The 22,914-nt window shown below is 34.1% G+C and overlaps 3 protein-coding genes across 5 annotated transcripts; 2 read left to right on the top strand and 1 right to left on the bottom strand.

Moving 5' to 3' along the window:
- The first annotated feature begins 1,170 nt into the window (after positions 1-1,170).
- Positions 1,171-4,675, top strand: LOC130818102 (uncharacterized). Its single transcript, XM_057684141.1, has 4 exons — positions 1,171-1,579; positions 2,124-2,212; positions 2,338-2,445; positions 4,132-4,675. The coding sequence occupies exons 1-4, from the start codon at positions 1,381-1,383 to the stop codon at positions 4,336-4,338; spliced, it is 603 nt and encodes a 200-aa protein (XP_057540124.1). The 5' UTR covers positions 1,171-1,380; the 3' UTR covers positions 4,339-4,675.
- Positions 4,676-5,592: 917 nt separating this feature from the next.
- LOC130818381 (serine/threonine-protein kinase EDR1) lies at positions 5,593-19,051 on the top strand. Of its 3 annotated transcripts, XM_057684543.1 has the most exons (13): positions 5,593-6,218; positions 7,336-7,758; positions 8,603-8,706; positions 11,484-12,637; positions 13,039-13,079; positions 15,133-15,201; positions 15,555-15,655; positions 16,891-16,969; positions 17,044-17,142; positions 17,847-17,915; positions 18,021-18,070; positions 18,184-18,360; positions 18,486-19,051. In XM_057684543.1, the coding sequence occupies exons 1-13, from the start codon at positions 5,772-5,774 to the stop codon at positions 18,619-18,621; spliced, it is 2,949 nt and encodes a 982-aa protein (XP_057540526.1). In that variant the 5' UTR covers positions 5,593-5,771; the 3' UTR covers positions 18,622-19,051. The 3 variants fall into 3 exon arrangements, 2 of the variants coding, with proteins under 2 accessions (XP_057540526.1, XP_057540527.1); XR_009043953.1 differs by lacking the exons at positions 17,847-17,915; positions 18,021-18,070; positions 18,184-18,360; positions 18,486-19,051 and adding an exon at positions 15,836-15,888 and having other exon boundaries at positions 5,601-6,218; positions 17,044-17,088; XM_057684544.1 differs by lacking the exons at positions 17,044-17,142; positions 17,847-17,915; positions 18,021-18,070; positions 18,184-18,360; positions 18,486-19,051 and adding an exon at positions 15,836-15,883 and having other exon boundaries at positions 5,601-6,218.
- Positions 19,052-19,420: 369 nt separating this feature from the next.
- Positions 19,421-22,623, bottom strand: LOC130818382 (transcription factor SRM1). The gene is made up of 2 exons (XM_057684545.1): positions 21,940-22,623; positions 19,421-20,045 (listed from the first exon to the last, which is right to left on the bottom strand). Exons 1-2 carry the CDS (start codon positions 22,305-22,307, stop codon positions 19,688-19,690), a joined length of 726 nt encoding a protein of 241 aa, XP_057540528.1. The 5' UTR covers positions 22,308-22,623; the 3' UTR covers positions 19,421-19,687.
- Between the last annotated feature and the right edge of the window lie 291 nt (positions 22,624-22,914).

Raw genomic sequence — 22,914 nt, forward strand, 5'->3', positions numbered from 1 at the left:
CTCCACCAAGCACGCTTAACTGTGGAGTTCTTAGCAAATGGGCTCCCTAGAAAAGAAGATGCACCTTGTTGATATGAGTAGTCTATCAATCCTTTTTCAAGCTAAATCTAGGGTATTACACTAGTAATTCTCTACTCATGTCATACTTAAAGCTTATATTTACGGTACTTCTAGTGGGGTCCAATCTAATCTTAGAACATATAAAACGTTTAAACTGATTCAAATCCATGTTCGAGTTGCATGCAAATAACCTACGTCTTCCCCCAGCATAATGAACTTTGCCACTACTTTCTCGAATACAACAATTCCAAAAACATACTATAGTGGCGCGAAATGATGTCATTTCAACATGAATACAAACAAAATCAACATCATCATCAACTTCATGCCCATACAAATACATTATATTCATTTGATTATAATCTTTTTGGTCTACAAATTTATAAAGTCCATAATGTAGCTAAGTTCATACATATATAATGCACATAAAATTTAAATAATAAATCAATTAATAAGTTCATAGATGATATTTCTAATACCAACATCAACATTTCCAATAATATATAATGTACATCAAATTCAACTAATTCAATATGCTCATCAACAACAATACTTCAAAAAGCAATATAAAGCTATGAAAAAAATTAAACATTACCTTAAATAGTTATGGATGATTAAGAAGAGTGTTGATTTAAGAACTAGTAATCTACATTTGACAAAATAACCAAACTTCATCAAAATCCTAAAACACGATATATATACTCAAAAAAACGCATAAAAGTTTACCTTTGTGCAAGCTAGAGTATCCCAGACTAATTTTGAAGTGCCAAATTAAAAGAGGAATGCAAGAATTGATGGATTGAAGCTAGTCTAATAGTGGTTTTGTAAGGGAAATGTCGAGTAGTATAAGATAGGATTTTGAGAATTAGGGAAAATGAGAACAAAGGGAGCTGTTGTGCGTATTTGTGGAGCATGTTGTTCGCAGTTACTAACTGCGAACTAGGTCAAAAAAAAGTCAACAACTATTCGCAGTTAGTAACTGCAAACAGCTAGTTTGTTTTTGGAAATAAGTTGAAACTTATCTTATTTCATGCATTTTGTTGATAATTTATCTTATTCATTTTAATTTTTCTTCTAAAAATAAGCTGAATAAGGGCTGAAAATGGAGGGCCGACACATTAAACACCCCTGCCCATTTGTAAGCCCTATCATTCATGCTCGACCTCCCCTGTTCGCCCCCCGCACCCTTTCACAGTTTCACTCCTCACCAAAGCAAAAAACCTAAACGCGTGAAAATCAAATCATAGGAAGCTAAGCTATATAATCTTCAAACATCAAAATTTAGGGTTTTTGGCGAACAATTAATTAACATAGTTAAAGATGGAGGATCAAAAGAAGTTCAAAGTGTTATCAACAGAATCAATTCACCAGTTTCAAGAAGGCATATCACTGATACTTTCTAAATGGTGGGCACTTCAAATGGCTATAGAAAACAACTGGGGAGGCCCTCATTCTCGTGACAAAGCTCTTGAATTTGCTTCCCAGATTTTCTATTTCTTCCACCAACCTAATCGTAAAGGTTTTTCAATTTTCCTCTAACTTTTCTGTTTTTTTCCTAATTGGTAGTTATTGTTCTTATCGTTCTATGATGAATTCTTCAGTGGAATCATTATTGTTAAGGGTCCAAATTTTTAGGGTTTCGCTGGGTAAAAAGGGATTGAATTTGACTGATTTTTTGAACTTACTTAATCCACTATTTCTCCAGTGAATCGAAAACAGTAGATTATAGACTATTTGGGCGACTTAGGAATTCAAATGTAATGAATTATGTGTCAACTTAGGTAACACACTAACACTCTTTTGATAAGTGTATGATCTACGGCAATCTAATCCTTTACAGACATGATCATAGTTTCTATGAACGGATATTGTGGGCGTGATGATGATATTAGGTAAAACACTAAAACTAGATTAATTATAAAGTTGTTTAAATTAATTGTTATTCATGTAATTGAAATGAACTCATTGAAGAATTTGGCTTAGAGTTTTCCAATGGTCGTGTTATATTTTGAACTTCTTTTTCTTTTCTAATTGTAATAACTATTTCTACCTTATTTTTTCAGAAACCATTTACATAGATGATTTAGAACTATTGCTAGAGGAAGGGATGCATTCTTTTAATACAGAAGTGGAGGACGGAAGTATTGAGGAGGTGTATCTTTACTTGAATATATTTCATGTATTGGATGAATTTGAAATGAGATAAGATTTGGGATTTTTCACAAGCAATCAGTTATGTTGTAAGATAAGATCCTGTGTCATATTGTGCTGTTGTAGGTGGCAGAGCAATTGATGATCATGCATGAAGAGTGTTTGGAAGGCGACTACCAATCAATTCTGAAGTTGAAGCAAGTGAAAGCAATGCCTGTTCCTCGTGCAAGACAGGTAAATGGCATTTCTGATTACTTTGCTGTATGATGAATAGGTGATGTTATTGATTGTGTACAAATGTTGTATTGTGTGGACGAATATTGGGGAGCTTCTTGTGAGGGAATTAGTTGAGCTATGGTTATGGTTTTGACATGTGCATCTTTTATTGTGGAGGATTAGTGAACTGTTTATTGATAAGGAAGCATAGTGTAATATATTATTACTTATATGTAGTTGTGGTTGTGCTAACAGTTGCAAAACTACTTTTGCGGTCATTGCGGATGGTTTAATGGTTTTTGCAGTCTATAGTTGTCGCGGTAAACTCAAAGATTTTTGAAATAAGATTGTGACGCGTCCAATATTTTGCATTATGTATGGAAGTACGGAACAAAAAGGGGATTTGACACAGCTGTTATCATCCTAGTCAGGGCATTTACCACTTCAAATTTTTTAATAAGTTTTAAGCGTCGGATTTTTAGTAATGCAATGTGGCTATGTTGCAAGCGTAACAATGTTTTTATGGTTGTTACCGTTTGACACTATCTTAAATTGATGGTTTTCCTTTTCCCTTGGAAATCATCTCAAATATTTGTGCTTGAATGTTTTGATGATGTTTATTTCAATGTTTTTGGTTATAATAATGGATGAAACCAATTTGATCACCCACTTGATGTTTGGTGCAAAGAGGTCTAGAAAAAATGTCTTTCAGTATTGATGGCTTGTCAGAATCACCTTATTTGAAACCCTCTCCACTCTTTGGGCTTTAAAATTTGTTAATGGAAGAAACCTACCTGGGCATTAAATCATAAGCACCGCAAGTTTCTTCCACCACAATTTCCCTCTTGGGATGACTAAAGATTATAAAGGAGTGTATGAGAAGGGAGATAGGGAGAGGGAGGGAGATATATTTTTTTTAAATCCTGATAACAAAAAAGGAATGGATTAAGAATCAAGATATATCTATAAGGGACCTTCCTAAAATATTATGCTCGTGATATTAAGCATTATGACCATAGAGCAAAAACAAGGTCACACCACATAGCATCAGTTGCATTGTTAAGATATTCAAAAAAAGCAAACTAATATGTCCCGTGTTTTAAAGGTGTAAAAAAACCGTATTTTGGGCCTTATCAAGAGATATCTCTTGCTTTTCTTGCTTTTGACTGCACTGTTAACATATCACCGTTCCATGACAATGATCACGATTCAACTGCATTTTTGCACTATGATTATGACTTGTATCTTTTACTTCTAAGTTGTTCCGGCCTTCCGAGTAGATTGAAGGAGCATAATATGCTTTACTGTCCTCTGCGCACTTGTAGTTGGCTATTTCACTCCTCAACCTATATATTACCTGACAAAGTGGTAATTTGGTTGCAGTTAGGCAGTGATGAAAATTGTTTGGCTAGTCGTAGGAATTGGAATTTCCCATAAGTTCTACATAGCTTGGCCTGTGGGTGGACCAAGTTATCTCCTCCATTTTGTGGGATCTAGAAATTCTTATGACTTAACGAATTTCACATATTTTCACTTCTGGAAATTAATTTTCCTTTGTAATTTCTTGTCAACCAATGAGTTTTGAGTTTCTAGTTTATTTTTCATGTGGTTAAAATTTGTCCTTGTTTAGGATTTTAGAAGCTGTGATATGTGGAATACTTTACTTCTATGCACCTTTTACAACCGCAAGCCATTATATTGCAGGATGCAAGTGATAGTGATGACGATGAAGCTAATGAGAGCACGGGAAATGACGAGGCTTCATACATGATGATTGATTCACCAGCATCCTTGCCAAACTCTAATCCTACTCAAATTCAGAAAAACGACGGTATCCAGGAGCAGATGGCTGAAGCTGAAGATGGATGGACTGTAGTTCCTTCGAGAAAGAGTAAAGGACGGAAGAATTAGCTTAAGATCCAATGAGTACCCCCTTAAACCCTAAAAATTGAATACTGTTTATCTTTCCCTTGCTTCCAATTTTGCTTTCCTATTGTCTTTTAGCACTCGATGTATTTTGAAGCTTGATATACATGTGTACTCGTATATTGAGCAATGTCGGTTATGAAGAGAATGACTTATATGACTGTTATGTTGAGCGCACTTGTTAATTTTTTTTCCGACTTGAAATCGACCCAATATATAACACTGTTATGTTGAATGGAATCAAACGTTTGTGTAATTGCCCAGTTTATTTAAACAAATCTACTGTGGTAGCATTTGTAATGCTGTGTTTTATTTCACCAAATAGTGTGTTCTGTTTGGTCATTTTCTTGCTTTCACCTTTATTGATTACTCAAAGGCAGGGGCGAAGTTAGGGGTATTTGGGTAGGCTAAAATTGACAGCCTTAAGGAACAGGTTAATATCAAGTTGACAAAGTATTCTCAACAATGAAGATTATTTAAGTATAAAAACCTGGCGTGGACAATTAGTATAATTAAAACGTTATTAAATGTTATATTTTTTCACCTTTATTTAAATTGTTAACAATACTTGATTCTTTTATGGATCCGCTACTGGCTCCAGGGCCCCTTTTATGGTTACGTAGCATACATATGAGCATCATATTCATTTACATGGATGACTAGTATAACATCTATATGATCAAGATTGGAAGATGAATGCCATTGCCAACCAAGCTTGTTTGTATGTGATCGTTAAGTGATATTCGTTTTTCACATAAATGGATCGCACCTTAAATGCAGGGTCGACTCTAATGAAGTCTTCAATGAAATTACTCACAAATTCAGATAATAAGGTGATTAGCATGGTTTATGTTGCTCACATATGGACCTCATATCTCACAAATTTATGTCCCAACTAATACTATATTAAAAAGAATAATTTGTGAAATGCATCTTAAAGTTTAAATCTTTTGCGAATTACAGTTTCAATTTTATTATTCTACGGATTTAATCCTCAAAGTATTAACATCTACAGTATTCAAGTCAATTCACAAGCTTCCAACTACTCAACCTAAAATTTCATCAATAAAATGGTTAAAATCCTTTGAATTTGCCTTAACGATGTAGATATGGATACTTAATACTTTGATGGCTATAAGTATAACTTGCCAAAAAGGCGACCATAATTTGTAAATAATTCTATTAAAATATATAATTGACACCATCCTTCTAAAGAGTATGTTTTCTTAGCACGGACTATTGAAGTAGGAAGCGCGTCAAAACAGAAACAATTTCTAATGAAGTCATCACACTGGGCTTCCTCACACTTTCCCCCATTTTCTGTTTCCTCTTATATCGCCTAAAATCTTGTATACTCAATTTCCACACACTATATAATTCCATTTTCCGCACACAACCAAAAAATCTCTGCACCAACAATGAAAAACATTTTCAAGAAGCTACACAAAAGTAACAATGAAACCCTATCTAATCCTTCTTCTTCTTCTGCGCAATCTCAATCTTCAACCTCATCATCGTCATCGTTATCGTCATCATCATCTTCTACTTCGTCGTCTGTGACGACGATTTCTTCATCCATGGCGACACAATCGGTTTCTGTCGCCACCGATCGTGGAAGTTCTCCAGTCATTGGTGATTTGGTAAAGAATGATCATCAATTTCGTCAAGGTGATTACTTTTCGTCTGAAGAGGATTTTCAGATGCAACTTGCTTTAGCGATTAGTGCTTCTAATTCCGAGTTTCGTAATGATTCTGAGAATGATCAGATCCGTGCTGCTACTTTGTTGAGTTTAGGAAGGTCTAATTCTATTGATAATGCAATAGATAAGGGGGTTTCTGGCGAGGCGCTGTCGCGGCGGTTTTGGGTGAGTGAGTCTTTTTGTTTAATTGTTGGTAATTTTAACGGAGGATTAGTTTTTTGATTATGAATTGACAAATGATGGACTGTTAGATGTTTAACTATGGTTTTTGGGCTCGTTTTGGTGTATTGTTGATGAGTTTAGAACAAGTTTATGACTTTATTGTTTGAATTGACTGTTAGCAAGGATTATTAGTTTCCACTATCATAACTTTGAAAATTTTTTTGAAGAAACTTTGTTATTGTGACTGAATGACTATTTTAGGACAGAATTGTAATCTTAATTCTTAATACAATGTTGTCAAAATTAGTATCAGGTTTTCCAATTTACTTGTAGTACTCCTATGGATTGCATTCATATTTTATTACAACTGTAAATCTGAAGCTTTATTTTTTTTTTAGAGTTAGAGTTGAATGTAAAAATGATTAGGTAAAGTAAATGAAGTCAGGGGTCGAAATTATTATTATTATGATGATAGTTATTGATTAGTATAGATGAGAATTGGTGACAAAGTCAAGGGTTATTCCCACGAATGTCACAATCTCAGTGGCACGGCCTTAATAGGAAAATGTCGCAAATGCAAAGGGACAAGAGTAATAATAATTAGTTTAGCTACATGTAATTGTTTTTAATGTATGAATTGTATTGTTTGCAGTTTGTCTGCGGAAAGTACTAGGGATGCTAGTGCTCTTAGTGATTCTAACATAGTAACATATAGTGAAAAATCATCTCACATTCTTGTTTTAAATTTTGAATGTACATAATTGAACCTTAAACAATTGAGTTGTAACTTCCATCCTTTTTCTCTAGTCAAGGGCCATAGTACCATATGGTGAATCTAAGAAGTATTTAATTGTGAACTTTTAATTCTTAGATTTATTCTTGGCTAAGTGTATTTTTTTGGGTTTGGGAAGAATGCAAAATTGGTTGGCATTTTTTTTTTAGAAAATTCATTTAGGTGAATTCAAATATCTTGCTTTGATTGCAATAGATATGGAAATTCGGAGGTACATCAATTATTTAGTTATTTAACTTGATTGTATGCTAAGGTGTCTTTTCCCATTTATATGGCGGTATTTACTTCTGGTTTTGCTATGCTGAATTTGAACTCTTACATTATCAGGATTATAACGTACTTGATTATGAGGAGAAAGTGGTAGATGGTTTTTACGATGTATTTGGCATTTCATTAGATCCTTCAATCCAAGGAAAGATGCCTTCTCTTGCAGACCTTGAAACAAATGCTGGTGATTCTGGATTTGAGGCTGTGATAGTTAATAGGATGGTTGATCCAATTCTTGTGGAATTGGAGCAAGTCGCTCATTGTTTTGCATTAGACTGTTCGGAATCTGAGGTTGGTGTCTTGGTTCAAAGGCTTGCTGAACTTGTGACACAACACATGGGTGGACCAGTTAGGGATGCTAGCATTATGTTGGTTAAGTGGACAGAGATCAGCACAGTATTGAGAACTTCCCTTCATACGAGTGTCTTTCCCATTGGTTCTATAAAAGTTGGCTTGTCACGCCATCGGGCCTTGCTCTTTAAGGTTAGCTGCTGCATTACTTCTATTTGGATGTTTACGTATTGTGTGTTTTCAAAATTCTACCACTGTTGGACCAGTTTGATTGATTTTGTAATGACATGTAAATGTGATCTTCTTGAATGCAATTAACTTGTTTTAACCTTTACATCAGCCCATGCAAACTTGGTTAAATGTAGTAGGGATCTTTATTCCTGTGTTCCAAAATATTAGAAATGTTTTTGGTGTTTGACGAGTGGAGTTCAATGAAAGGATAAATATTTGAATGACATTAAATCATTCACTGGGAATTTTAAAAGCAAAAACTCAGTTCCTTTTGTGTAAAATATATAGGCGCTGAAGTGCTTCATGATGCTTGGGTTCAATTTATTATCCTTATTTATCATAGTTGTGTAATTTTAATAGAAGTCACCTGTGTAACAGAACATTATTTTTTTGTTGATATTAATCTGTTTTCTTTCTTAATTATGTTTAACCTTTTTTTTTCAGTTTGAATTTTTGTTGAAGAATGTTTTGAAAGTAAACTATGTTGCAAACGAATCTTCATCTAATTTACTCCTTTTTTGGATTTAGTGGTATAATGATCATGATTTAGTGGATGCCATTATACATGGAGAGGCTATCATTATCAAAAATTATATGAAGGTTCTAAAAAGTTTTTTATATATCTAACAATATGGTTATATAGTGGAGAGTGTAGTTATTTTTGAAGGGTCTATGATTTCATTATTAGCTCTATTCTTCAATTTTAATAATTTTAATTGCGAGTGAAATATTAACTTATTTGTCGCTATGTGTACAAGATGTCTTCTTTTTTTTCTTTTGCCCTGTAACAATTTCTTACTTGTAGGTATTAGCTGACCATGTTGGGATAAAATGTAGACTTATCAAAGGAAGTCATTACACTGGCAACGAAGACGATGCTGTTAATATAATAAAGATGGCAGACGAAAGGTAATTATTTGAATGATATTGATGCAATTATCTTCTCCTGTATTTCCTTGTAGACTTCATTTATTGGCAAATTAACTTTCTGCTCTTCGTTTCTGTCTTTCACTGGAAGAATAACGGAAGAGCAATTTTCAAGTGAAATCTTATTAAATCTCTTTTGAGCTGTAAGCTGAGACTTCCCTTTTTCGTTGTAAGATGAAATTCGTATCATTGGTGCATTCCTATGCATCGTAAAATAAATCAAGGATGATACAAAAGCATTCAAGGTCTACTTTGGTTTGGATTTCTTATTTTAGAGTAGTTTACTTGTTTATTCTTATGAGAAATGTTTAAGCTTAGACATGTTTATTGAAAAAATGGCATAGATTTTCATTCATGCTGTTAAGAGAGATTTGAAAGAGCCCAATTAAGCTCACCTAAAATCCTCAACTTTGAAAATGGGCTTAGCTCGAGCTCAAGATCAATTCAATCAAGTGATGGTTCGGCTCGTTGCTAGAATAGAACTTTACTTAAATTGGGATCAAATTTAGCAAAAAATCAACTTTGTTGTTTTTTCTTATGCTAGAGCAAGTAATGTGGTTTCAATGCACTCAAAGGCTGGTTTGACTTGAGGCTCAAATAGCTCAAATCGAGTAAATAAATCAATGTCATTGCTTTCATCAAAGGTCAAACTAGAACTTATGAGACTTTTTTAGACAGTAATTTAATAACCTTGATTTACGTTATGTGTTCTAGCTTTATGCTTCAGAATTTTGATTTTCCTATTATTAATTGCTATTAATCATTGTTATCAAATAAAAGCTTATCAAAACAATTGAGCTGTCTGCGGCTGCAGTTTTCTCCAATTATCAACCTATCATTTTATTTACTGCTGAGCCTGTTTATGCCATAGGTTTATATTTAAAGCCCATGTAAATAGGTTTAGAGTTGTATCTTATTTTACATAAAAAGAATAGCAAGGAGAAGGGCAAGGCAAGATTTTGATCGGCCATTTCTCATGGCATTAGATGCATAATGCATTCATTACTTTCTTCCTCAATCTCTTGATTCTGGTTCTCCTTATAGAATCATCCAAAAATTTAAAAAACAAAAAAAAAATAAATTCAAATCTCTTTTTAAATCTTTTCTTTCTAACTAATTCATTTGATTGTTTCAGTTCGAAAACATATAATGAAACATGTTTCTACCCAGATTCTCATCTTGATCGCTATCTCTTCATGGTTATCCCATTGCTGTTACTGTTTTTTTTTTCACCGCCAGCCCTTCTTCTGACTCCTAATTCTCAATCTCAATGATGCTGTTGTTAGGATCTATGTTCATAGTGTGAGGTTACTCCTATCATGGCAGTGAATTGGGGTCATTGTCTTGATCTTGAAAATGGGTTGAGAAGTTCATACTTAATCTAGAGCTAGCAGAAACATGTCCATCAATCCTTGTGTTTGGTTTTGCAGCAATGTTGCTTGGAATATTCCTTTTCCCCAAGTAATTATGTCATCCTTGACATTCAAGCATGGGTATGACACTTGGGCACTTTATTTTAGGTAAAAAGTGTAGTTTTTCTGAGGCAAATAATTTGTCTGATGCGTACTGGTCCCAATTACGTTCCAGAGAGTATATTTTTGTTGTTAATTTTGGAAGGAAAATGTATCTGGTCTTGAGGTGTCTCTAGTAAGATGGTGCTCCTTTAGGCATTAAACATTCGTTTTAGAAAAATTGTTGCTGAAACTGTCACTCGTGCTTCCACCATAAAAGGCATAAATTGATGAACGTGACCCAAAATTTTCAGAATGAAATTTCTATTTTATTCATTCCTGTGCTCTGAAAAAATAATTGTTGTCAACTCATCAAGCTTGACCATACTGGCAAACGCTACCTTGAGGAGTGAGGTATCTTGATCATAGGACATCCATAAGGTGTATTTATTTTATGTTCAGTGCATGTTTTAAAGGAAATTGTAATGGATGGCTTAGGAGGGGTAATTTAGGAATTATCTAATAAATAGTAAGTAGTAATTAGTTAGATTGGAGGAATAAGGTTCAGAGGTAAATAGTATAAATAGAGGGGGGAAGGGTAAGAGAAAGGCATTGAATTTTGTAATAGAATTGGGATGAGTTTATGACTCAGTCTCATTTAGAGACCTTAAGCTTCTCAAATTGCTTGATTACTACCACTTTGTATCATAATCATTCTTCAGTTACTATCAATCTACAATATAATCATTCTTTGGTTACAGTCAATCTACAATATGCTTTACATTCTTCTATGCTAACCTTTACATTTCAATACAGTCTTGTTATAATTGATAGCAGATTCTATCCTACAACTAACTTCAATAATCCATGGCTAACTCAAACCATAACAGAAATTTTAAGATATTTGTTTTCTTCATATGGATCAGAGTTTGCATTACTAGTATCTGTTTGATCAGGATGTCACATTATCACTTGCAAATTGCTAGCATTTATGTGAAGAAGTGCATGATATTCATGCCATTGTTTTCATAGGTAGTTAGTGAATGTATAAGGGTTATTTCTTTTCTATGGTTTCAGTAATCCTTTTTTATTTTGATGGACCTTGGTCATCATGTTAAGTTTTCTGATTTCCTGGAAATCAATTCCCTGAAAATTTGGTTTAACACTTGGAAGGTTCGACCTGCACATGTTAAATTGAAGTGCCATTGCTTCTGTTTGTCACCCGATAAAATTTCTTGAACTTCTGACAATCAATGAGCTGTAGCTTTTCTGGATTTTCTTCTGTAACTGTATGATAAATTGTTGCAGGGAGTTTTTGGTTGATCTCATGGCTGCTCCTGGAACTCTAATACCTGCTGATGTTTTAAGTGTGAAGGATTTTTCTGCCCCAGCGCTCAATCAAAAACTGAATAAGATCCCTTCCCTGCAACCTTCAAAGGATTTGGACTTTCTCAGTGCCAGACCAAAGCCGTTAAATTCATTGTTAGTTGAAGGCACTCCTGCTGACAATTTTGACTTTGGTCGAAATTCAGTCTCTGGCAAAGTGGAATTATTGCCTTCATCTTCAAGCACTAGTAATGACATGGGTGCTGGCCCTTCTAGAGTCTCTAGCCAATCTAACCCTTACAATCAGTTGGACTTGCCCTCAACATCAGCAGTAGGGGCGTCTCTTTTCAAACCACATCGCGGAGCCCTTGCAGTTGGTGATGGCAAGAGGTTGAATGTAAATGTAGTACCCTATAATCAAGGTAATTCTGATGATCCCAGAAATCTTTTTGCGGACCTTAATCCATTTCAATTACGAGGTTCAAGTCAAGCTTCACATCAGAACAGATCCAAATTTGAGATTGATGAGTCTCAGAAATTTAGGAATGATGCTATCCCCAGAAAACCACCTTCTCCCATGATGTGGAAAAACAATCAAGCTATTAATTATGTTCCCAGGAAGAAAGACCATGATTTTGTTGAAAGTTTATTCCCAAGAAATAACCATGGAAACAAGGCTTCCAGAATGCCACCTGCGACGTCATCCATCTCATTGTCTTCCCACAATGTACATCAAAATGGTTCGGAGTTGGGGAGTTCGAATCTGATTGGTTTAAATGTTGAAGCTGGAAGCTCTTTGAGTGTTGCTACTAATGCTGTACCCGGTTGTGGCCAGAATGATAAACCTCTTCCAAGTGAAGTTGGAAATGCTTCTCACATGAAAGACTCGACTCAGGAGGCAGATTCTGCTGATGATATGCTTGTTCAGGAAAATCAAAAAACAAAAGGAGCTTCTGGTTTACAGAATGCTGGGAAGTGCACTACTGAGGGATTCATAGGGACAGGAATGATATTAAATTATTCAAGTCTAGAATCTTCAGATTCTGCCGGAAATGCGGCTGACCAAGTGCTTGATGATGTGGGTGAATGTGAAATATTGTGGGAAGACCTTGCTCTTGGTGAAAGAATAGGATTAGGTATAACTACTTTTTTCCCATTTTATTGTTGAGGGTATTATTCATAAGTCGATTTTCTTAATTACATGCTCGTCTAAAATGTGGTTTATGTTGCTTACTTGCTTGGTTTTTCATATGTTCTCTACATACTCTCTTCGGGAGTTGAGTTCTTATCTGTTACCTTATTAGTATTGGTAATGTCTTATACCTGCAAAGTGGTATTTTCGGAAAAGCTGTCTCTTATACCAACTCCTGCTAACCTTGGGAAAGCTACTTGTCCTCTTGGTTGCAATTAAATTGAAAATCTTAACCCTCTAGCTTTTGTGTATAATTATTTTCAGATTCTAATTTTGAGGAATGCACTCTCCTATGAAATTGCTTTTTATTCCACTGTTGATTAATTCTATGCTTGTGCTGGATAGGTTCATATGGAGAGGTCTATCATGCAGACTGGAATGGCACGGTAAGATTTTTAATGCCACATTAACTGGTTGATAGTGTGAATTTGAAATGTTAATTGAAGTTTCTGGACTTTGTAGTATATTTTTAGGTATTTATATTTTGTGTGTCACTGGTTAGTCAAATATGTAGCCATGAGAATGATCTATGCCCTTGTTTTAGTTCTCATTGAACTTTCTGTAAGATTATGATTACTATGAATCTATGACTTGCTTTCATTGGCAGATCAATTACCTAAATAAAAATCACTACACTCAAGAAAGAGCCATAGAAATTCAAATGATACCTCGTAACTATCAGTGTGTGTATATTTTAGATTATAAACTTCATTTAGTAGGATCAATATATGATTCTGATTTTCACATTAAGTAGATTCAAGTACCTCACCTAAGTTAATTAACTCTAAATTAACTCCAAATCTAAACCCTTCAAATTCTTTGTGGAGCTTGAGAAACAAATCAGAATCATATACTGATCTTAATAAATGAAGATGAATCCATGTTGTAAAGCCCATTCCACGAAACAGATTCTTCCTTATTAACGCCTAAACTTGATTCTATTTTTGAGTAAACCACCCTAAAAATTTGGGGACAAAGGAAGCATAATCAATAGAGTTGAAGAGATGAATTAAATGATTGAGATACTTTTCAAATTAAGTCGAAGTAAGACAAAGTACATGGAGCGTAACTTTAGCACAAACAAGATAATGAGAGGAACTATAAAACTAGAAGAGAAAGAAATCGCTCCAAGTAGATGCGTTAAATATATTGGGTCCATGTTTCTGTGTAGTGTGGACATCTAACAAAATGTGACCCGTAATATCAAGTGTGAGTGGCAAAAACATATTAAATATTATGTAATCAAGGTGTGCCCTTAAAGTTAAAGGACATGTTCTATCAAACGGTCATTAGACTAGTGCTACTAAATGGATCAAAGTGTTGGGCTTATAGAAAAGATCATAGTAAGAAGATGGTAGTAGCGGAAATGTGAATCATTTGGTGGATGAGTGGGCATACCTTGAGATATATAATTCAAATCAAAAATATATGAAATGGTTTAGAAGCTGCAAATGTTGAGGAAAAGATGAAATATGATTCTTTAAGATGGTTTGAACATGTGCAAAGAAGGGGTATCATCGAACCGGTAAGGAAGATAATAATTTAAAGCTTGTGAGACGTAAAAAGAGGACGAGGAAGACCGAAGTTGATGGACAAGAGTGACAAAGGATATGAAGAATCTAGACTTGCAAATTGAGATGATAGAAAATCGAAATGAATGAAGAAGAATCCATCTTTACTGTCATTGAAATTAATATATTGGTTTATGTAACAAATCCAAATTGTTTGGGATCAAGACTTTGGCATTGTTGTTGTTGATTGAGATGCTTTTCAAAAAAAAATAACAAATTAGAAACAATGCAACTTTATCACAATTTTGTTAAAATTATTATAACTTACTTGGAGAAAATGAAAACTCATTTATTTGTAAAGAAGTTTGTGGAAACCAGTCTTATTCTAGTTTTTAATGTGGCTTGTTCAAGAAAAAAATTGATCGAACGGGAAGTAGAGAAGTGGGAGGTGCAAAAGTGTTTGAAGGGAAAACAGTAATTACAATACTGAATACTGATAATGGTTTTGTTTTTCATGCTTTAAACGTTAGAATGAACTCCTTTTAGAACTATGCAATTAACTTCAAGTGTCTCTCTAATCTTTGTATTTCTGTCAGTTTTTCTTAAATTAAAGAGGGTATGTAAAGTGGAAGGTTTTTATATATTAAGTGTTGAATTGCTCTGACTCGAGAATTAGTGTTGAGTTGTTTTTCAAGCCTACCTGTCAAAAGGTCTTATTGTGGTCAGTATTTATGTGCTATAAACTGGGGTTGAGCAGGTGATTTGTATTGAGATATCTGGTGCTTTTCACATGTTAACCTTCCCTCCCTTTGACACTTGTTTTTGATCTGTAGTCCATTTTCATTTCCATCTGATGTGTCTTTGAACCTTGTTATCTGGGAATTTAAGAGCTTGCAAATTGTCGGTGCACCTTTTTTTTGCGCTGCAGGAAGTTGCTGTGAAGAAATTCTTGGACCAGGATTTTTCCGGGGCTGCTCTAGCGGAGTTCAAAAGAGAGGTAGGTGTGAAACTGATTTTGTGCAGAAAGTACTTGAAAAGAATATTTCTAGTTTTCTAATTTGATCGCTCTTCAAAATGGCAAATAATATGGGACTAAAATAATTTTTTCACCTCCAAGAATACTAGGTGCAGTATATTAAATGTTATGGAATTGATTAGGGCAGAAGATGTTATTGGTGGGGGGATGAGATCTCTTTGTGGCATGCTGAATTTTATATTGAGTGATGGCGTCACCTTGGTGATGGAGATGTGATATACAAATCAGCGTTACGTTTTCAGAGACTAACTGATTTTTTCTATGATAATATATCCGAAAGGGGATTGATTGTCTTGTGTTTACTAAATTTACAGGTCCGTATAATGCGTAGATTGCGCCATCCCAATGTGGTCCTATTTATGGGTGCTGTTACTCGCCCACCAAATCTCTCAATTGTTTCTGAATTTCTTCCAAGGTAATCTCTGTTTAATTTCTGCTTACATACTTCCTTCATAATTTCTGCTTATATACGTCCTTCAGTTGTTGGCTGGAATCTCCAATTTTTTGACTGGTTCATATTTTTTGTTAATATTTTTGAGCTTACATTTTTGAAACATTTCTCATACTGCTCCTTTTTATCCTTTCGAACACTCAGGGTATCTCACTTGGTAGTCTGGAATTTATCATTTTTGTGAAATTTCTGGTAAGGTGAGATGCGGGGACGGAACATATCTATGCTTCATAGCTAGAAAAGTTTGGTGTGGTGTTGGTGAATTTTCTTACTGTGGCATGTCATTTTTACAAATTGCTTTTAAGTAAATTGTGAATTATGAAGTATGATGTCTCCTTGTTTGGACCCTTACTACCCTGGATCCAAAATATAATTTTTTTACATTATGCTTGGTAAATTAGGATGGTTACGTGTCTAATTCAATATAACCATCACACCTTCACTCATGTGAAAAGTATCTACAACTCCAAAGAACCAACTAATGGTAGCTATATATGAGACATAGTGCAATGCAGTTTCAGTCGCGATTATGATGATGATCACATTAGGGGTAACACAGTTATAGTCCAAATATCGGCTCAGACCACATGATATCCCTTGAAGTGACCTAAAGTTGGTCTACCTTTGCTATGTGGAGTGATATCAGATTCGTTGATTTGAAAAACTCTACATCACTGCCAATACCATATAATGCGACCTTGTTTTGCGACTTGCGTTATGATATGAAAGTTCATAGAACTTTATGTCTTTGAAGTTGATGTTAAATAATTTTGGAACATCCCAAAAGCATGCCATTCTTGATTGTCAGAAGAAATGTTTTATCTTCTTAATCATTAATATCGTCTAAAAATTAATGTGCTGTTTTTGACTTTTGGCCTTACACTACCGATGGGACTTGCATATAAGATGAGCATTCTGTCTCAGCTACCAATAATATCAGTACATGGTGTTGGTAACTGTAAATGACCTTTTTGGTCTCGGTTCATGTTAAATTCTTATCTTGTTGGCTTCTTCAGTTATGCATCTCAATTTACCATGCTCTTGCATACTTTTTCATCCTTTAAAGAATCTTGCCACTACAAACCAGTCATTACCTGCATTGTAGAGGGTGTGTGTGGGAGGAAGTGGTGATTTTATAGGCTCTGAAATGCATTTTTTTTCTATTCATTTTGAAATATTTCCCCTCTTTTGCATTGTAGAGGAAGCTTATACCGGATTCTCCATCGTCCCAAATGTCAAATTGATGAAAAGCGTAGAATAAAGATGGCTCTCGATGTGGTATGGATCTTACCCATTTCACTATTTAGTATTCTTTATGGTAGTCACTGGAAATGACCCTTCTCTACCTGCAGGCTAAGGGCATGAATTGCTTGCATACAAGCACACCAACTATTGTGCATCGTGATTTAAAGTCACCCAACTTGCTAGTCGACAAAAATTGGAATGTAAAGGTGATTTGGAATCTTCATCGAATTCGATTTTTAATCAAAATTGTGCTTCACATTAGTGAGACCCTTTCCTACCTGTCAAACCCCCCTCCCACCCACCCCCCACCCCCCCAAAAAAAAATTAAGGAAACGAACATGTTTATATCCTTGCAGTTTGTTTGCTATGGGCATTGAATATGCTTTTCTGTTTAGTGTCTGTAGATGTTTGCATAAATATTCTTGACCTTGCCATCACATATTCATTTCATTGCCCCAATGCCATTAAGTGGCTCTTGCGTAGGGTGGGGTTTGGGGTCGGATGTACACAACCTTACCCTTATTAGTGTTATATGATAAGTATACAATTAATATATTGGGAGTACACAGCACTCCTGAAATTACATTAAAATAGGTGGACCTTTAAATCATGTATATTGGGATCGTTACTCTGAAAAATCATTTAGTTTTTACATCAACCACCTACCAGTGATCCATCCGTTTGATGTTCCATTGTAATTTGTAAAGCTAAAAAACGAAAATGGTAATAACAAAGATGTTCGTTGTTTCTCTCCTCTAGCGTCCTCTGTATGGGAGTTTCTTTCAGGGATTAATACTGTGATTTCTTGGCAGGATATCATTTTCATTTCTCTCAAACATCCTTTGGGGCCCCCATTAACATGCTATAGAATAGTTATGGTCACTTTTTTAATGAGAGTTTGTCACTGCAGGTCTGTGATTTTGGATTGTCAAGGTTGAAGCATAACACATTTTTGTCTTCTAAATCAACTGCTGGAACTGTAAGGATATTTAATCTTTGTGTTGAACTTTATCTTGTCTTTCATTTATTTTTATATCACCTTGTCCTTATCCTATGCTAACAAACACATTTATTGTTGCATTAGCCTGAATGGATGGCTCCCGAAGTACTTCGAAATGAACCATCAAATGAGAAGTAAGTGCTTTTCTTTGCTCTACTTTCCCTAACGTATGACTTCTAACAACAATCTTAATTTGGTTGCATTTGCTCCAATCACCGACTTAAACCTTGTTATGTTTGGAAATCAGATGCGATGTTTATAGCTTTGGTGTAATATTATGGGAGCTTGCAACCCTTAGACTGCCTTGGAGTGGAATGAACCCAATGCAAGTTGTGGGTGCAGTAGGTTTCCAGAATCGGCGCCTAGACATCCCCAAGGAACTTGATCCTTTGGTTGGTAGTATTATATGGCAATGTTGGCAGTTGTAAGCTCTCTAATCTCTGTTTACATACTGTATATTTTTTTATCCTCGCATTGAAGAATTTAATTAAGTATTGGGTTATTTTCATGCTCGACTAATCCATTCGTTTTCATCTCAAAAAACTCAAGTGAGCCAAATCTACGTCCTTCATTTGCTCAGCTCTGTGAAGCTCTTAAATCATTGCAGCACCTCGTAATCCCTTCGAATGCTGATCAGCAAAACTTGCCGATGCCGACAGATACTTCTGTAAATTCGGTGCCTTGATTGCGAAGAGAATAAGTCTCATATTATCAAATATAGAGCTGGTACATAAGGTTTAGCGAGAAGTAAACTGAAATATTGAAAAAAGGCGATGAAAGCTTCTCGAGGCAGCCTCATTGTCTTTTTGACTTTTTAGTCGTGATAGAGTTTCGAATTTCGACAACAGCAGCTGCAGCAGCTCAGCTTGAAGGGGATGTCAGTTGCAAATTTTGTATAGAGGCGTGCGTAGTTTTTGATGCAAATATTGTGATATTGAATTTTGACATGGAATTGTAAAATATGCATGTCCATGCATGCGAGTAAAGTCAACTTCTTTTTTCCTTTTTTTCTGTAAAGAAAATTGAAGTATAAGTAGAAGTCTATTTTATTAGAATCAAGAATGTAAAGGACTGTAAATATATCAATATATATTTTCCAAACTTCTTCACTTTAATAATCCTAGAATGTGAAAATAAAAACGTGTGTAGTTGGGATTCCAAAGTAAGGAGAGTTTGTGATTAAAGTTTTGTCCTAGCGAATCATACTTTATCTACAATAGGATTTAAAATTCTTTTTGTTTCCTAACAATTGCTACATTTTAATCATAACACTATTCCTCTTCAAATATTTAATATCAAAGTACACATTGAATTACGTGTAAAAAAAAATGGAAGTATTGGATAATGAAAAAAATAGTACGTTGTTCAAAATTAACCCCCCTGAACCCAAAACAATTGGGATTCCATACTCATCACAACAATATCATCTTTAATCAGCAAACCCACAACAGAATAAATAGGAGTAGATATAAACACAAACTACATGAGAATAATGTTTGAATATCCATATCTTAGATTGCTTTAGTATAAATTACATTCTATCTCCTGTCCATGAACATTTTGTCTATGTTTAGTTGAGCTTTCACTCACAAAAACAAGTACATCAACAATAAAACGCCCAACACTATCCCTGTTCTCATATTTACTCCATCAATCCACCATATGGTATTGTAAATTTAACAAAGACTACACAAGAACCTTGTAGTTGTATGTACATAATCCGAGTACGAGATCCATATTATTCCGAGCATTTACATGGGAAAACCGAAATTTGGATACCCAAAATCGGTCACCCCTTGAGTATTACTACTAAAGTGAGGCGATGCACCAGCACTCAATTGTTGCAATGTAGTATTTTGTGTCATTGAATTTCCTTGAGGAGGCGGAATCCAATTTTGTTCGACTGCTGGACGCGCACCAGATTTGTCATCCACGGTTGTAATGTCGTGGATGCTCGATCTCTTCCTCTCTTTCTTGACGGAGTTTTGACGAAGGTAATACTTCTGGGCATGGCTCGCTACTTGGGTTGGTGTTCTTGTTACCACTACATTCCTGGATATACTCCTCCAATCTCCCTTACCATACTTCTCTAATCCTATCAAGAAAAGCCTGTTTTTAGACAAAATCAGGGATGATCAGCTACAATGCTCACAATAACCAACAATCCAAAATTAACAATTGACATTAATGACCTTGAAATAAAAGGGTGGATCTAATCAAGACAAAATTTCATTTCTATTAATGTGTCCTAATTGTTCTAATTAATTAGCAAAATATCAATGAAATTAGGTGGATACCTAAGTAAGTCAGCTAATCAAAGTTATGTTTTTGGACCAAATCGGGGCATATCAATTAGAATGCCCCATTAACCAAACAGTTCAACAAAACAGCTAATTTGATTATAAAAATCCGATGGAGTATGTAATATAAGCAAGCAGTCCAAATATAACCTGTTTAGCAGAAATCAAGTATCACTCCACCCAATAACCCAAACATAAAAATCAAATCACATTGCCAAAATATACACATGTAGATTGTAGAGATAGAAATCCAATTGTACCTGATTTAAGATATTGTACCCGATAAAACAAACAAATGCAACTATAATCATCAACTTAACTTTTATTGAACTGATTCCATATTAAGTTAATAGGATTCTAGTCTCATTCAAGTGGACACTATAAAAGTTAAAAGTAAAATCTTGCATAGATGTAGCCTACATCAAAAATTAAGGGATATTAAAATTAGTACACACTATTTTAGTGACGACTTAGTCCATGCAAAACTTACCACTCCTTTCACCTCTCTCATTCAACATTATTTTTCATATTAAATTGTCGTCTCACCTTTCTATTTGTAGATTTAATCTCACTTATATATTTTAACATTCTTTTAATTTTATCCGCACAAATTTAATTTCTCTCAATTCAACTCATTAGTCTCATTTATTATTTGTCACTATTCACTCGTCACTTTTAATTTGTATTTTATTCTTAATCTATAAATTAAAATATACTCATGTGTAATCTTATTTAATTCATCACAATACAAGAATTTAACATCAACTTTTTATATACAAGAATTTAAAATCAACTTTTTATAATTTTTATTAATTAAAATAATCAGACATATTAAGAGTTAAAATATTATCTTTTACCAAGTATGAAAAACTAAATAAGACTAATAAATTAAATAGGAGTCAGTATCAAATATACACATCTGAAAAATACCCCACTTTCCCTTTGATGGTGCTCTAAGAATACAATAATCGGCTTTATCTTCGTTCCTTGAAAAACTAACCTTAATTAGAGGATTTTAATAAATCAAGACTTAATATTATTTTTTTTAAAGCTCGTCTTGTACGAGACAGGTACATATAATAGCCCATTTCTTCGATTATTTACTTTTAAGTTTATAAGTAATTGTTTTAAAGTTGTGAGTAATTACTCTAAGACTCTAAAAAGTGACTATATTAAAATTATAAGCAATCAATTTAACGTTATAATCATAATGAAACCTATGTATGACAGCTAATCAAAGGTAGGTTACAAAATTTTTTTAATGAACCAGCTAAGAAGCTTCCTAATCATCCTACTAATCTTCCAAATTGCACATCTGCCAAATGCTTCCCCCTAATTTCTTTAAACACAAATTTTTATCTGAAACGGTCTTATCCTAACACAATCTCATACAATTTATTTTATTTGTTTGAATTTGTATTAAAAAAGTTGAAATCCTTCACACTATCAATTTCAAACCAATTGCAATTACAGCATAAACAATTTAATTCCAACAAGAATTAATGAATTTGTTCAATTCGATAATTGAAAACTATTAAGTGGATTCGTCTAATTCCGTTTGGTCAGATTGAAATGAAGTTTCAATAAATTTAGCGCATTAAAATTTTAAAAAATGAAAAAAATCAAAACAAAACAAAAAGGAAATCAGAAAACCCTAATTAATCGCAAAATATTTCTACAATTTCGCAAAAAAACAAATGTACCTGTGCTCTTCTTCAGTCCAAGGAGTACCCTTCTTTCTTTCCGCATCATTATTTTTAGGTTTACCACCATCTGACCCAAACGAAATTTGACTCGGCCGAGTTGATTGCGTTTCAGCAACCCACCAAGAAGAAGCTAACTCATCGGAGTAAGAAGGAAGTTCAACTTGACCAGAATCGATCTGATCAACATCATAAACAAGAGCTTCGTAATGATTTCGAACCTCTTCCGGTGATTTTCCAGGCAAACGAGCAGCAATTTTATTCCAACGAAGTTGAGGATCTTGATTAACTTCTTCCCCAAAAGTAACAAGAGCTTCCTCGAACACTTTGTCCTCTGCTCTTGTCCAATGACCCAAATCGCCTATCATTCACCAAATTCAAATATGTTTGATTCAAAAATTAGGGTTTTAGAGCAGATTAATAATTTGTAGTCGTAAGATGGTGTAAATCTATTGAATATGGATATAGTATGATTGAAATTGGATAAAATTGGGGGTTTTCAAATGGTATTTATAGGAGGATTGGAGAGAGAAAGAAAGGAAAAAGGAAGGCAAGGTGGAGTAAGAGTATTGAGGATCCAATTTGAGTTGTTTGGTCTCTTTTTGGTGATTTACAACACGTTTTTGGGTTTTTTCTTTTTCTATTTTTTAACTCTGTGAATTGTGATTGTGTCACCCATTTGGAGCCTCTATTTTTGTGTATTTCTTTAATTATTTGGTAATATTTTTTATTTATTATTATTCCAGGATATGATAAGGAATTCGTGAAAATATGGGTAAAAAGAATTAATTACTTTATTTTTATAGAAGGTGAGAATCAAAAACTTTTATTTCTTTTTAATTTGGCCTAATATTTGATTAAAATTTTTTTATTCAGCCAACAAGATCGATGTGTTATGAAAAATTACTCTGAAATTTTACTAGAATGAGTAACAAACTATTTGGCGAAGTTTTTTTTTTTAATTTTGATTTAGCT

The sequence above is a fragment of the Amaranthus tricolor genome, chromosome 7, assembly GCF_026212465.1.
Source record: "Amaranthus tricolor cultivar Red isolate AtriRed21 chromosome 7, ASM2621246v1, whole genome shotgun sequence".
NCBI classification, from domain to species: domain Eukaryota; kingdom Viridiplantae; phylum Streptophyta; class Magnoliopsida; order Caryophyllales; family Amaranthaceae; genus Amaranthus; species Amaranthus tricolor.

Coding starts and splice junctions, on each gene's coding strand:
- LOC130818102 (XM_057684141.1), top strand. CDS start 1,381: ATGGAGGATCAAAAGAAGTTCAAAGTGTTATCAACAGAATCAATTCAC. Junction 1,580..2,123: donor CCACCAACCTAATCGTAAAG/GTTTTTCAATTT, acceptor TTATTTTTTCAG/AAACCATTTACATAGATGAT. Junction 2,213..2,337: donor AGGACGGAAGTATTGAGGAG/GTGTATCTTTAC, acceptor GTGCTGTTGTAG/GTGGCAGAGCAATTGATGAT.
- LOC130818381 (XM_057684543.1), top strand. CDS start 5,772: ATGAAAAACATTTTCAAGAAGCTACACAAAAGTAACAATGAAACCCTA. Junction 17,916..18,020: donor CTAAATCAACTGCTGGAACT/GTAAGGATATTT, acceptor TTGTTGCATTAG/CCTGAATGGATGGCTCCCGA. Junction 18,361..18,485: donor ATATGGCAATGTTGGCAGTT/GTAAGCTCTCTA, acceptor AAAAAACTCAAG/TGAGCCAAATCTACGTCCTT.
- LOC130818382 (XM_057684545.1), bottom strand. CDS start 22,307: ATGATAGGCGATTTGGGTCATTGGACAAGAGCAGAGGACAAAGTGTTC. Junction 20,046..21,939: donor TGGACTGAAGAAGAGCACAG/GTACATTTGTTT, acceptor GTCTAAAAACAG/GCTTTTCTTGATAGGATTAG.